The sequence below is a fragment of the Mastigoproctus giganteus genome, chromosome 4, assembly GCF_048544385.1.
Source record: "Mastigoproctus giganteus isolate SK-2022 chromosome 4, ASM4854438v1, whole genome shotgun sequence".
In the NCBI taxonomy this organism is placed as follows: Eukaryota; Metazoa; Arthropoda; class Arachnida; order Uropygi; family Thelyphonidae; genus Mastigoproctus; species Mastigoproctus giganteus.
In genome coordinates, this window is record NC_143578.1 from 38,226,612 (window position 1) to 38,242,892 (window position 16,281).

The following is a 16,281-nucleotide window of genomic DNA, read 5'->3' on the forward strand; positions in this document are numbered from 1 at the left end:
AGCGACTCACTCGTACTTGACCGTTGTGACACAAATGTGGGTGGCTTCCTTCCTTCTGGGATGAGGCGCGACCTGTTTTTAAAATACGGTGGTTGTGTTTTCATACTCCTGCGATAGGTGCATCTTGAACATCAACATTATCTGAGTCGAGAGTATGGCTGGAGTCCAATCATAAGAGTGAATTCAAACTTGTAGCCAATTATTTTAAGCTTGTTTCATGGCGCTTTGTTTTTGCCGTTTTTGAGCGGTACCTATAAAATAACTGAAGGAGTACGTTGTTTTAAATATAATATAAAGTAGCTCTGAGTGCCTTTATATCAGCTATACTGCATTTCGAGTATATTGGTTTTCTGTTGAATGGTAAGAGTTCAGTTTCATGTTTTTTCTCTAGCCTTAGTTTAAGTATGCTATCACGGTCGTTCGAGAACGAGAACGTTATGTTCCCAACTTTATTCTGTTTACAACTGTGAAGCCATTCGCTTTGCAACTGTTATTTACACCCAAAGGGTAATAGCGAAATTGATGTTTGAAAACTTATTTTGTCAAAGTGGGTTAAGGTTTTTGTACAAGATTATATTACTTTCCCGCTTTCTTTCACCTTGTGTGTTGTTTAAATAAATTGACTTATTCTGGGAATTGTTGACCTAACGGGGTTGGAAAAATATTCATTCCAAGTCTAAATTCTTTTTAGAATAACGATATCAGATTGATAGTGCTTTTAAAAAAAAACCCCAGAATTTAAGGTATTGTTACTAGTTCTTGTTAACTATTGGAAAGGATAGTTTTTTGCTGAAAAATGTGTTATATCTGTCGTGTACAAATAATACATTCTGACGCTTAAAACTCTACTTTATTGTAGAGAAAGAGAAAAGTGTGTATTTGTATTTTCGGTAATAGCTTGGATTTTTCCGCGGTGTTTTGTGCATAAGTGCACCTCCTCATATTCCACTCGTTGGCTAGACTAGGTTTACGAGATTCATACGAGATTCATGTATCCAGAAACATTCTCTCCAACCGTGCAGTTCGGTAACTGGGGAGAACAAGTAGAGGGGGTTAAAATAAGCATACCCCTGCGATAGGTGCACTTTTTGTGTAGAAAATCGGAAAGTTGAATAAATCGTTAGTGTGCAACTTTTTTTTTTTGTTTTTAATCTCCAGCTTTCTTTTTACCCACAGTTTTTTTCCCCCTTACTATATTGGTCCTGCAAAAGCTTACAAAATGGTAAGGGGAAAAAAAAACTGTGGGTAAAACTGTGGATTCATCAGAAGTTAAAACAGACAGAATAACGTATATCTAGCACTTTTCGGAGGGGGGGGACTTTTTCCCCCATCCTCAGCGTGACGATTGAGTGTCACTTCCAAATTATTGATGCAGACTGGAAACGTTTTGGCAGGAGGAGGAATCTGGCTCGATTGTCAGTTGATCATTGCTGAATTCTTTATATATGTAAACATTAACAGTGATCACTAGAACATTCCTCACACTAGGTTATCATTCTCAAAAATTAGTCACAGAATTTTCTTATTAAATTTAAAATTTGGATTTTCGTGGGGAATCCTTGCATGCAAAAACTACCGGTCGTTATTGTTGAGCTACTGCCGGATTTTTATAATTGCATGCGCGATCAAAACATACACATTATTTTATTTTTTATCACATATATTGGGGTTTTATTTGGATATTTTGGAACTGAATGCATTATCAGATATGGCATCAAAAGTTAACTGGCTTATTCTACTGTAGAGATGTTTGTGTGGATGTTTTGTTTACAAAATTGGCCCAAGGAGGCTGTGAGGGAAGGGTGCACAATGAATTGACTAGATTATTTTAAATATAGTACATGACTAGTTTATTTTAAACTAATCATTCATACTGTTAGCTGTTTATTGGTACAAAGGCTACTGAGGCCAAGACGAGGCATGGTGTTATTACATTCATTCTGGCCAGTTTCCAAGGTTTTTGGAGGGGTGTGCAACGTTCTGTTGTGACCCAGTGAGCTTTAATCATCATGTAGCAGTTTAAAAAAAATTCACGATTTTTTTCCATGGTGGGAGCTTACCCCTTTAGTCCTTATTTGCGTGGGACCAACACGGATTGTGATATTATTATGGTAGGAAGAAGTGAGACAACACTTAATTTTTGATCAGTTTCTCATCAGAAATGGAGTTTCAAATTCGATAAAAGTATGTCATTAAGTAGTTTACTCGGTGGCAGTTGTTTCTTAGAAGATATGGAAATAGTGCTTCTATGAAAAAATTAAATTTAGTGTGTTTATTTATTATTATTTTTTTAGTTTTGTAAAATTCAAATAATTGTGTTCTATGACAGCATTGCGAGTTCACTACATTTCACTCCTTTGGAGAAGTGTGGTTCAAATACTGTCACAGAGAGAATGTAGCTTATTCAAGACAAAGATAATTGAGGCAATACAATACTTTGTCCACTATACTAAGACTGCATGTAACTTTGCAATCAGTCTGATTATGTATATGCTATGGAAAGCTGCAAGAAAATCGTATTGGAAATTTTACTTTATTTGTTTTGTATCAATGTTTTTTTTTTCTTGAATTTTATCACGTTAAATTGTTTTAACGTGATATCGATAGTTTTATTTCTTCTTCTGTTAGTACTGCAATCTAATTGTTATTTTATACAAACCTCCAAGAAGGGATCTTGTTTATATACTATACTAAATATGAGTTTTTTGTCTTGCTGTGTCCTCTTCATAAGCTGCATATTAAACTTTGGCAAAATAAGCCATTCAGTAGTTCTAGTTTTTTGTGATAAGTACAAAGATTTTTAAAAATGCATTTTTTTTTTATAATCTCATGCTTACTTGGGTTATTATAGGTTATTTTTTGGTAGGTTTTTAAACACAAACTGAAATAAAAAAATCATATGACATTTCCAGTAAGCCGCTGCATGCTTTTGTAATATTCTTTACGAAGAGAAAGCTGTTCTGCAGTCATTATACTTTATTTTCCACAGCTAGACTTGGTGTTTGTATTAAATATGAACACTTGCATAAATTGCAAAGTATATCTTGGTGCCATGGACATGTAAACCACACTTCCTGTCATTAAACTTACAACATTAGAAGAATGTGAATTAAAATGTTTCTGGTGTGCGTGCTCCTCCCTTTTTCTTCTCTGATATCAGAATTAAGAACAAAATTTAATTTCTCTGTTTTCAAGTATTTCGGACATTTCATCTCCAAAAACTGATGGGCATATTTTGTTAAATAGTTTTTATCTACAACACACTGCTGTTATGATTTTGTTTATAATCCCCCCCCCCCCTCAAAAAGTTTGTTTCATAGAAAGTAATAAGTGGAAACAACTTGTCTATTATTATTATTTTTAATATAAAATCTTCAAACAAAAAGGGAAAATTTGGGATTTATTATTATTTTTGTAATTATTGAGTTAATTACTGCTTTCTTTCCCTGTTCAAAAGTTACTGCATGCCACTGGTTTAGCACAATCGTAAGATGCCTTGTTTTTATTTATTTCCTTAATAAATTTGATAAGATTAAAAATTAAGATTTCTTTTGAAGTTTAGCAAAAAAAAAAAAAAAAAAAGTTTCAAAATGGCTCTTTACAAAGCAGTATGCCTTTGCAGGGCCATGCTGAGCCATTTTATTACTGGAGGCAAGAATGAAAAATTGCACCCTACTGTTAATCATGGCAACGTTGGCAATTATTTAATTTAATCTTTCTTTTGATGCCCCTTTCGACTTTTAACCTGAGGCAAGAGCCTCACCCTAGGCATGGTTCTGTGCCTTTGACCAACCAAGTTATATTGAATTTCTCCAAGCAGCATTTAGTACTTCAATTATTGTTTTATGACTTTCTCTTTTTGACAATAGTATTCACTTTCTTATATTAACTTCTAATTTCTTTGCGAATAGATGTAATTCTTTTGGAAGTAACTGCAGAGTATATAAAATGATTAGTCTCTCTTTATACACAGAAGCCAGTTAACAATATAACTGAAATTCTCATAAGATTTGATAATGTAATATTTTTTTAAGATTGAAATTCACTGAATTTTGTACTTTTAGAACGTAATACATCTTTTGAGGTCTGTGAAGAGCATTTTCACCATGTCTTCTGAATGTAAGTATTCTGAATATTTTCCATTTTATTTTTTATTATACAGAACTGAAGTTGTAAATGACATCAAATGCTAACATCCTGTAATTGGGAAGCTAGCAATTTGAACTCCCTATTTTATCAATGCAAATGGAAGTTTATCACTTTGAGAATGAAGTAATAAATTTTCATTCAAAGAATGTGAGGCTGTAATTTGAAAATAGATTCTATATATCTCAACTTTCAGTTCTGTCTTTTGGGATGTATGGTCCCTCTAATGAACAGTAGTTAACATTTTGACTGATAAAGGATTGGGTATATGTTGTCAGTAGAGATGACACTTACTCATGAAACTATCAGTTTCCATTATCATTTTATGGAAACATAACAAAAAATTGAATCGCCATTTTATCGAAACTCAGGGCACCTCTGTAACAAAAACTTTAGACTTGCTGTTCCCTCGTCGGATGTGGATTAGAAGTTAGCCAAATCAACTCCAAAGACAAAATGAAATCGGAACTTTGCAGTTTATTTCAGTTCCTGCATTGAATATAACCCTGCAACCTTTTTGGGAATTTTTTATTGCTAGATGCTTATAATTTGGCCACACAAATATTTTTCATTAATTTTTGTTGGCAAATACTAATGACAAATATTGTAATGATGCTTAAATATTCTTTAAAAAATTAATAAACTTTGGATTTTTACTTTACATTTTTAAAGTAAACTCAAGATATGGTCAGACAGAATTTCTTGGGTCTGGTTAATCTAATAAATTTAATGTTAGGATATTTACCCTGAACACATTTTCCCTTCTTTCTTGAAGAGTTTGTTGCTGAATGAATTTTTATTGTTATTAAATAACCTATACAGACAAAATGCAACAAATATACAGACAAATAGTGATTCAGTAAATCAGAATGTCTTATAATGGGGATTTTAACTCTCCATATGTTCAACTGCAACTTGGAGGTTGGTCACATCAAGAAACACTAGGGTGGCAATGATCATAATTTATTGATGTGAGATTTATTAAAAGATATGACTACTGACAGGGGTAAAGGGAAGAGATTTTGCTTACAGGAAAGTGACTACAATGGTCTTGGACAATTCTTAAGTTGCCTTCGATGGGAGCAACTGACATTTACCGACAGTAAATTCTAAATAGGAAGAATTCAGGGAAATAATCATGAAAGCTACTAGGCTTTTCATATAAACTAAGAGATGTTATTTTAGGTTTAGACCTTAAAAATGTCAGAACTGATGAGATTAGTGGTAGAAAAGAAATGCATGGATTGTTCTAAATTATTAGGGGATGTAGACACCTACAGTAAGCATAAACTTGTGTGCAATCTAGTCACTGGGGAGAGGGGGACATGGTAAGGCATGTAATTAGTCTGGCTAAGATTCAAAGAAAAGTACCAAAGAATTCTTTGATACTTTTTTGTTTTTGCTCACTGGATATGAGTGACATAACTATTGATGATTCTGTTTTGACTTTCTGACAAACTGAAGATTTTGCATTTCCATTCATGTGTGAAGAAGATTTTAGAAATGGGGATAGTAGAAATCCCAGGGGCTCATCTAATGAGAATGGGCATGGCACACCCAGGGTCCTGAGCTGGATATCATCATTCTTCTCTTTCTTGATTGGTTCATGTCTCTCTCTCTCAGGGTAACTGAAATTTTTTTTTTTTTTTTTTTTTTTTTAGCTAGTGCAGTTTGGTATATTATTATTACTAGCCATATAGTGCAAGGAAGCCTCAGGCTTCCTTGCACTATATGGCTAGTAATAATAATATACCAAACCTTGAGCCATAATTATGAAAGCACACTTGTTCAGGGGTAGTCCTTCCAGATTTGAGATGTGCAAATGTTGGCCCTATTCACAAATGTGATCAGAGGGTAAAGTGAATAAGTGCAGACCTATAAGCTAGATTTCTGTGTTTCAAAGAAAATAATGGAGTTAATGGTTAAAGTAATGCAGGATCATGTCTCATATATTGAAGGTAAGGTGCAGCCATGTGGTAATTCCCTGTAATCCTTTTCCAAAAAAAAGTTTCTAAAAGGAAATAGGGTTTATTATTATTATAATTTTTTTTACTGAATGCTGTGATATGGAGAGGTTCTTCTCTTTTGTAGTGACTGCACTCCATAATTTTACAGGCAAAGAATATTAGTTTAGGATGACTTAACTTGTCTGTCTGTTAGTTCATTTAATTTGCTTCCAGCTAAACTTGTTTTTCCTTTCTTGATTTTGAGACAAGTTAATTAATTTTAACTGAAAAATGAGTTTAGAAGTGCTTAGGATAAATATAATGTGGGACAGTCAGGAATGTTTATATTAGTCACAGTATTTTGAATTAAACTTTCCACAAAAGTACACCATGGAGTAGGTGTTTCTATATATAAATAGTTTGCCTTTCATCTTGAAATATGAATCTAATAGCCAGTCTCCTTTTATTAAAAAAAAAATAAATAACTCGCCCCCACTTCCTTTCTAAAATAGAAAAATGACTGGCAGGGTTCATTTTGCTTGAGTTCCCTTCTATGCACAACACAATTTTTAAATAATTTGCTATTTTGAAATTAAATTGTTTTTCAAAGTTATGTAGAAATATTAATGTGCATAAACTTGTTATGCTTAATTTGATTTAGAAACCGAAAGATTGTTTAATATTATAATGCAAGAAATACTTGAGTTATAAGGATAATTCGTGCATTTCTTGAACATTTCAAAAAAAATAAGTGTTATCAGAAACTTCTCAGAGTTAGAGAAAGCATGTGCTATGGAAAAGTGTAAATCTAACTGTGTAGGATTTCACTGATTTCATCTTTTCTTCCTTAAAGTGTATAATTTATATTCTCAACTTAGATCAATAGTGAGGAAAATCTCTATGGACTATTACAGTGTGGTCCCTCAATTAATGATTGTAATTGGTTCCACAAAAACTATTGTAAATCAGATTATTGTTGATCTAGTATATGAAGAAATACGTGTGACAGGCTTAATCTATTTCAAGACCATCAGAAGTTTTTTTTTTTTTTTGCGGAAAAAAAAAAAAAAAACTTTATAATATAGTACCACACATTATTTGAGCATTTTGTATTAATAACTAAATGAGAAATTATTAGTAGAAATTACAAAACTTAGTTTTTTTTACATTTCTATAATTAATTCCCTACCATTTTGAAAAATGGTAGAAACATTTTTAATTGTTAGAATTTGTAGAAACATCCTTTTGTTTAGTGATTACCAAAGATTACATGAACACATTTGCTTACAAGTGCACCTACTTTAATGCTTTTTTTGTGATTTTAAATTATTTCTTGTTTGTTTGCAAAGAAATTTATTTTCTGCTTCTCTTTCACGCTGACTTTTGGAGCCATGACTATTGATTGCAATTTAGTGAAATTGCAACAGAACTGTGAACATCAGATGTTTGCACTGCAAAGGCAGAATGTGAAAAGAGAGACCCCAAGCATATGATAAATGCAAACATGTGACTTTAGAGGACTTTCCATGACCAAAAAGGCTCCTGAATATTATTGTACCAACTTTAGCATTAGTAAAGGCACATGATGCAAGAAAGCAAGCTTATATAGCATCAGCCAAAAAACAAATCTAATTTCACCCATCCATTTGCTCCAAATGTTTGTCTAGTTCTGCCTTGAATCTATTTAGGCTATCAACTTCCACAACAATAGATGGAAGTTTGTTCCAGCAATTAAACTACTCGCTGGCTAAAGGCAAACTTTTGCACATCTATCCTACAATTGTCTTTCCTCTCTCAGGTGATTATTCTGAGCAAGAGAAAGGATCCCATCAGCATTGAGCATGCTCAAACCATTCAAGGCTTTATACACCTCAATCAGATCACCTCGCAGGTGCCTAGTCTCCAGACACTCTAATTTGCAAAACTTAAGCCTTTCTTTGTAAGAGCAACCCTTTGTTCCATTCACCAATCTTGTTGCCCTTCTCTGCACTCTTTCCAGTAGCACTACATCCTTCCTAAAATGAGGCCTCCAGACCTGTATATAGTACTCAGTGTGGCCTGACCATTGCCTTATACAAGGGGATAATCACTTCCTTATACCTGCTTGGCAAATTCCTGTATATCATTCACAAACAACACACCATGAGCTACTCTTGCGGACCATCTGCCCTGCTCAGAAAACTTCATATCTGCAGTGTAGTACCACACAGTTGATATGTTACACCGGAGTTACTGCTTCCCGTATGCAGTACTTATCATTTGTCAATGATAAACTTCAGTTACCACCTCTCAGCCCATCTGCTCAACTTTTCTAGATCCTGTTGTAGCAGTGTACTGTCATTGGTGTCATTAACAACCCTGCCAACATTCGTATCGTCTGCAAACTTGGACATTAAGCCTGATATACCATCATAAATAAATACAGAAAACAACAATGGACCCAGCACTGAACCCTGAATGAACTCTACTAATAACATAGTCCATGAAGAGCAGTGTCCATTGATTACCACTCTTTTTCTTTTCCCACTCAACCATCCTTTTATCCATAGCAGCAATTTGCCTCCAGTGCCACATTGCTCCAATGTGTGCAGCAGTCTTCCATGTGCAACAGTATCAAAAGCTTTTCTAAGATCCAAATATATGATATCAAAGTTATTCCCTGCATCCAGTTCCTTTGCAACCACATCATAGCATCCAAACGGCCTCTGTAGCCCAGTGGTCAGGAGCGGGAGTGTAGTAGCATGCGCTCTTTGAGTAGACCGGGGTTCAAAACCCTGACTGCTAAATACAGTATCTGCCAACCCGCACTGGACCAGCATTGCAGATTATGGTCCATTCCCCCCCCAGCATGAATTGTTGAGGAGGCTTCCATCTTCCAGTGGGTTGATAATGGCTGCAGTTTACTTTTTTTTACCGTAGTATCTAATCAAATTGGTCAGACAAGATTTCCCCTTAACAAAATCATGCTGCATCCGAGTTATAACTGAAGTCTTGTCTAGATAATCCTGCAGTGCTTCTTTAACCAGTGCCTCCACTAATTTCCTTAGAACAGAAGTTAAACTAACAGGTGTGTAATTACTTGTAGTAGTGGCATGTGATGCAAGAAAGCAAGTATATGAACTTTATGCAGCGTCAGCCAAAAAAAAATTCACACAATCATTCCCTCTAAATGTTTGTCCAGTTCCTCCTTAAATTTATTTAACCTATCAACTTCCACAACGACAGATGGAAGTTTGTTCCAGCAATTAACCACCCGCAGGCTAAAGGCAAATTTCTGCACATCAGTTCTACATCTGTCTTTCCTTAATTTGAATTTGTCCCTTTAGGTTCGTAATCTGAACAAGTGGAAGAATCCCATCAGAATTCAGCATGCTCAACCCATTCAGTGCCTTATACACTTCAATCAGATTACCGTGCAGGTGCCTAGTCTCCAGCCACTGCAATTTGCAGAACTTAAGCCTCTCTTGGTAAGTGGATCCCTTCATTCCCCTCACCAATCTTGTTTCCCTTCTCTGTACACGCTCAAGCAAATCTACATCCTTCCTAAAATGAGGCCTCCAGACCTGTACGCAGTACCGAAGGCATGGCCTGACCATTGCCTTATACAGAGGGACAATCGCCTCCTTTTCCCTGCTAGCAAAATTCCTATATATCATTGACAAAACCCCACGACCTGCCCTGGCAGCCTGTCTGCATTTCTCAGAAAACTTCATATCTGACTGCATAATTACTCCCAGGTCTTTCATTTTTTACCACCTTAAGTGTAGTATCACACAGTTGGTACATTTCTCTGGAGTTACTTCTACCCATATGCAGTACTTTGCATTTGTCAAGGTTAAACTTCAGTTGCCACTTCTCAGCCCATCTGCCCAAATTTTCTAGATTCTGTTGCAGTAGCACACTGTCATTAACAACCCTGCCAACCCTTGTATCATCTGCAAAATTTGACACTAAGCCTGATATACCTTCGTCAATATCATTCATAAATATACAAAACAGTGGACCCAACACTGAACCCTGTGGAACTCCACTAATAACATTATTCACCAGGTTGTAGATGACTTTCATCAACCGGTGAAATACCACCACTTTGCTTATTGGAGGCTTGAAGTGGTGAAACCCATGTTTAGTCTCTAGAGCAAAGTTTCCAGCATCCCCTCCCTCCCCCCATACTTCTCCTTCAACCATGCACGGTACTAAGTACTATAGGTTTTGATCCCTTTCGTGTTTGGGGTTTTCATAAAAAAAAAAAAAAAAAAAAAAAGAGACCAGCACCCATTGATTACCACCCTGTCTTCTCCCACTCAACCATCCTTTTATCCATTATAGCAACTTACCCTTAATACCATTCTGCTCCAATTTGTACAATAGTCTTCCATGCGCAACGGTGTCAAAAGCCCTTTGATCCTCCTTTGTGAATTGGGGTCCCATTTGCACATCTCCAGTCCATGGGTAACTTCCCTGAGTCCAAAGAAGCTCTCATAATTATGGCTAAGGGTTTGCTTACTTCCTTTGCTGCCTCCTTTAATATAACTGGATAGGTCCCATCCACCCCTTGTGCCTTTCCTATGTTTATCTTCAATTTCTCCATTTTGCTCTCAGTTATTACAAAATCATAGTTCACTGCTAGAGTTTAATTCACCTCTGGCACTCCCCTCTCTGAATAACTCCTCATGTGTGAATGTAGATGCAAAATACTCATTTAGTTTGTTAGCTACCTGAGCAAGATCATCAACAGTTGAACCCTCGCTATCCAGTGGACCAATCTTATTTATCCCCTTCCTTCTAGAGTTTACATAAGTAAAGAACTCTTTGCTGTTTTTCTTTGCATCCTTTTCCAAAGATTTCTCATAATCTGCCTTTGCCTGCTGAACCTCCTTTGCGAGCTGGTTACAGACCAGCTTATATCTATCATAGGCTTCCATGTCATCCATTAATTTATATGTATCCCATGCATTTTTCTTCTCTGCCACATGTCTCATTAGTTCATCTGACATGCATTTAGGCCTAAACCTCCAACAATAGTTGGTATGAAAATTATAGTAGCTTCCAAGATTAATTTTTTGAATTTGCTGCTGGCAACATCCATCAGTTGGTCCCACAGTATAGAATTTTTAAATACCATCTCAGACCTCCATAGTTGCCTTTACGAAAGCAAAATCCCTTCCCTTTACCCGTGATGGTAATTATCTTTGAGTAAATCCCGCTTCAGCATTGATGGCAGTGATCACTGCCACCTGATGGTTCCTTTATCTGCAGATTTTTAATACAATAAGAATCACTACTGATAATCAGATCAAGAGTATTACTCCCTCTAGTTGCCTTCCGATCATGCTGTTTTTGAAAACAGTTGTCCAATAAATCCACAAAAGTCTTGCTAGTGTGTGAATGACCAACCCGCAAATTCCAGTCAATATCTCGGAAATTAAACCCCCCCCATTATAAGACTCTCTGATTTACTGGCCCACTATTTCCCTGTATAGTTTATTATACTCATCAGAGTCATTAGGCCTATAACACACTTCTACTCAATTTTGATTTCCCAATGCTTATGTCACACCAAACTGACTCGACACTGCACTGTCCAGCCATGTCAACTGGCTGTACTTGAATTTTGTGTTTCTTAACTAATAGCATAACCCTCTCCTCCCTCCCTGTACACATTGTACTCCCCAAATTCCATTTCTGCATTCCTTATATCTGTGTGACACTACATCTCTGATATCCCAACAATATCTGCCTTTGAGGTTTTGGACCAACACCTCAAATTCATCCAATTTATTTACCAAACTCCTAGCATTGGTGTACACACAAGTATGCATGCACCTGTTCCTATTCTTAGCTACCCTAACATAGGTCATGTGTTTACTTGTACCGCAACGGCTCCCAGCAGTCTCTGAAATCCCCTGCATCTTGTTTTTTGCTCATTTCAATAGCAGTGCAAGAATCACTTTCACCTCTGCCAGCGGCTACTGTTAATCTATTAGTCAGTGTATTCCCCCAAGCTAGCAGTTTTCCGATCCACCTAACACTGCCTTAATAGCATCGGCAGATATTCTTGCACCTTTTCTATTTAAGTGTATCCCATCCCTGTAGAAGCAGTCTCTCTTGTTAACAAGCACAGACCAGGCTGAGAAAAATTCTATCCCCTGAGCCCTGCACAATCTCTCCAGGGCTGAATTGATTGACAAGACTCGGCATATATTCCCTCCTATTATGTCTGGGCAGAATTGCAAACACTTTCAAATTCAACCCTAATTAATGTAGACTTTATCTTCATTAATTGAATGCATGGGATCCTATGATAGGTGCATTGTAAAACCCAAAATATCACTAATTGGGGACCACTGTATGTGGGTTAATAATTAATATATATATATATATATATATATATATATATATATATCTCTATTTAAGGAAGAAAAATTTGAATCTTATATCAAGGTACACAGATAATCTCTAGAGAGACTATTATATGGTTTTACATAGAGTATTTGAATAAATTTCACTAAAATACATTCTAAAACATGTGCAGCAAACTTATTTTTTTGTTAAGGCTGCACAAGATGACCACAAATCATCTGTCCCAAATACCATAATAAATGCAAATTAAAGTTAGTTTGCTTGACAGGCATACCATGAAGTCTTGAATACTATGGAGAATTCTTTGACTTAAGTGTGCACTCAAATCAGAGTGTCTACAAGAGAACAAAACTGGCCAGTTCTAATTATGTAACTGATAGTAAAATTATTTACATCAATATATATCTTAACCCAGGGGCTCACATCTAGTGAATATGGGCTTGGCACGCACACCTAGGGTCCTGAGCTGGATATCATCTCTCTCTCTGTAATTCAGAATTATTTTTTTTTTTTTTTTTGGCTGGTGCAGCATAAGCCTCAGGCTTCCTTGCACCATATGGCTAATAATAATATGTAATAAAATTGCAAACATCCTTTGTCTCAAAGGTCCTACTGCATATAAGAATTCAAATGGTAGTGTATATTTGTAGAATACTTTCAGAGTAAAAAGCTGAGAAGATGACCAAATTCAATTTTAACTATTATAACCACAACCAGTCCACAATGTGAATTCCTCAAACTCAAGGAGGTGATTCCAAGGATCAATAGCAACCATAGACCTACTACTTACTTTTGTGACAACAAATTAGAGTATCTAAACATGAAAGAATTTTTAAAAATGTCTGGTCCATATAAGCTAGTATAGCACTTGCAAAATAGCTGGACACAATGAGTAATTATTTAGAAAATTTTACTTCATCCAGGCCTCTGATCAGGGATGAAACTCATGAGGGCTGACAGGCTATGACAACAAACCTTGGCAACTCATTGAATATAAGAGCATATGTGTGTGGGGGGAAGGGATATCTTCAGCCCCCAATTAAAATGCTGGAACAATAAGTTTTATAATGCAGTACAACTTCTAAAAATTGCAAGAAAAATGTTAGGCCAACTGTCAAGAAAATCTTGCACCAGACTGTGTGCTATATAAATTACCATGTTCAGACTATGAAAATAGTAACAAATAACAAAACCAGTAGGGTTTTCTGCAGTCAAGCCACACTAAACATTGTATTGATATAGTCAGTGAAAGACAATCCTTGTATATTCAGAGGGCTATTTTAGAAAATACAGAAACTGAGTTTTTGGATTAAAGTTAAACAAGTTTTCTTCTCACTGAAGAACCACTCTGAGATCAGAATTTAAAGAACTGGTGTGGTAGATACTATCAAAGTTCAGCTGTTTCTATAGAGCAGTTTTTTTTTTTTTTTTTTTTGATTATTTTAACACAGTAGTTAAAAACAAAGTACAGTAGGCTTTCGATTTATCAGACTAATTGGAGGAGGGTTCTCTATTGCCAAAAGTCCATTAGATCAAATATATTTTAAAAACATATATTAATAAAAAACTTACAATGTACAGGATGTATTAAAATGTTGTTATAATGTATGAATAAAATATTATAATATACATTGAGTAATTCATACTAAAACATCTGTTAAAAACAAATTTAAGACAGGAACCAAACTTTATTTTAATTAAACACTTCAAAAACTATACAATGTAGCTAATGGAGTGTTTCCACCACTTTTTGTTATTATTTATTTATTTTTTCCCTTAAAGCTCTCACAAATTTTTTTTTTCTTCAATGTGAACATTAGTTTTTTCCATTTTAGAGGGAAAAATACTTAAATTCATTGAATAAAAAAACATACAAAAAATGTTTAAAAAAATACATAATATTTAATATCAACTTAATTGAAAGAATCACAATTTTAGAGTCAGAAACAACTGTCATATGGAGGGAGAGGTGTTGATTTCTTGTTGGTAGAGGGTTCTGGTGAAACAAGGTCCAGTTGATTAAGTGGTCTGAAGAAATCAAGCTTCAGTTGCCTTACACCTTGCTGCTGCTTCCTTATTACTGTAGATTGAAATTCTCTAAAATGTTCATAATAAGGAAGCACATCAGGGTCTGATGATGATTCAATATAATGTGATGTCATCCATATGTTGTCTTATAACAGACAATTTAGAATGAGGTGCAACTGATTTTTTTGTCTTTGTCATCATCATTGTCCTCTTGTTCTCCACAAAGAACATTTTCTGTAATCTCTACCTCAGAAAAAATTTGATAGCCTGGATCGCCTTCATTTTAGAGTCACTGTTCCACATCATTCTCAGTTGCATTTTTGTTGCTGGCCCTCAGAGTGTCCCGAAAATTAGATGCCTCAAAGTCCATTTCAGGCTCTACATTGTACAATTTCTTCCAAGCATTGGCCAAGGTAGTAAGTAATCTTCATATCTTTCCATGCAGCTGCTAAGTTGAAGATAGCAGATCTGATGTCGTATGCATGTAAATTTTGCAGTGTTGTGGTGTCTCTTGTATCTTTTGTTTCTTCCAAAACAACCATCTCTTCCAAAAACTTCTTGTACAACCTCTTGCATGCAATTATTACACCCTGATCCATTGGCTGTATCAGTGAAGTAGTGTTAGGAGGCAGAAAAACACATTTAATTCTCCCAACTAAGCTCTCAGCATTAGGGTGAGCAGGTGCATTATCTAGCAGTAAAACAGCCTTTATTTCATTAAAAGTAATTTTCTGCATGTCTGTCTGATAGCTTTGCACATCAGACTGAGTGCGATGCTATCAGGTATAAATGGGTTCTAAATTCTTCCTTTAGGACGGGTTTTTTTTTTTTTTTTTTTTTTCTGTAAAATCGAGAGCCTACTATATAGCATTTCTCCCCCCCCCCCCAAAGTACTGGTATCAAAACAAATAAAACCCTGTATTACTGTAGGTTGCTCCCATTGCATAGGACAAGCATTGTCTTATTGTAAAGATTAGCCCTTTTCCACTATCCCATCATTAACATAAACTTTGGGCATTTTAAAAAAAGTTATTTTAAATGAGGCTTAAATATTTACAGACATACCTTGATGTACAATCTTAAATGAAAAGACCTTATGTTGAGGGTAATTTTCACATAAACACAATAATAAAAATAGGTAATTCGTTGCTGAACATCCATAATTGGACAATTTTTTCATTGCTGAACATCCATAATTGGACAATTATGGATGTTCAGCAATGAATTTAATTTAAGCAGTCATGGGCCCAATACAGTTACTACCTATATCCCAAAGCCCTTTAAAATATAATATTTTATGTATGTTACTAAAAGAATATCAAAAATATTCAATTAAACAACTAAAATATAGGGCTTGCCTCCACTTAAGGTTTTGCTTAGTAAATATTCTTTAAATTATTCAGTTGAACTTTTATCTTCATCGGTTTGGCCCTTCCTGAGGATTTGTTTGTGTTTTAGGACTTTTCTGGAGCCATGAGAAGATAGTTTTTCCTAAAAATTATTTTATTTAAAAAAAAATAAATGTATGGAATGGCAACTCTAACAAGTGTTACTGATTAGTCTAGAAATAAGTCAAAGGGTAGTGGAGAGAACTGGTTATACCTCAGCACAACCCACTTGGTCAGAAGAGATAATATAATCAAATACAGATTTTTACAATTAGTCATTTTGAATGCATCATTACCATATTTAGCATTTATGTAGGACTCTAATCATTTGACTGCTCAAACAGCAACTACTAGACTTTCCAAACTAGCCACTCGGCTACAACACCATCATCAGCCATTTTCAGCCCACT

General features: G+C 35.2%; 1 protein-coding gene across 1 annotated transcript in view; it reads left to right on the top strand.

The window, feature by feature from the left end:
• The first annotated feature begins 268 nt into the window (after positions 1–268).
• The window catches only part of LOC150086632 (uncharacterized), a 71,879-nt gene continuing 55,866 nt past the window's right edge, over positions 269–16,281 (top strand). The window contains exons 1-2 of the mRNA XM_090372650.1: positions 269–360; positions 4,065–4,119. Coding sequence (XP_090228776.1) covers positions 358–360; positions 4,065–4,119 — 58 coding nt within the window. The 5' untranslated portion in view covers positions 269–357. The remainder of the gene's footprint in view (positions 361–4,064; positions 4,120–16,281) is intronic.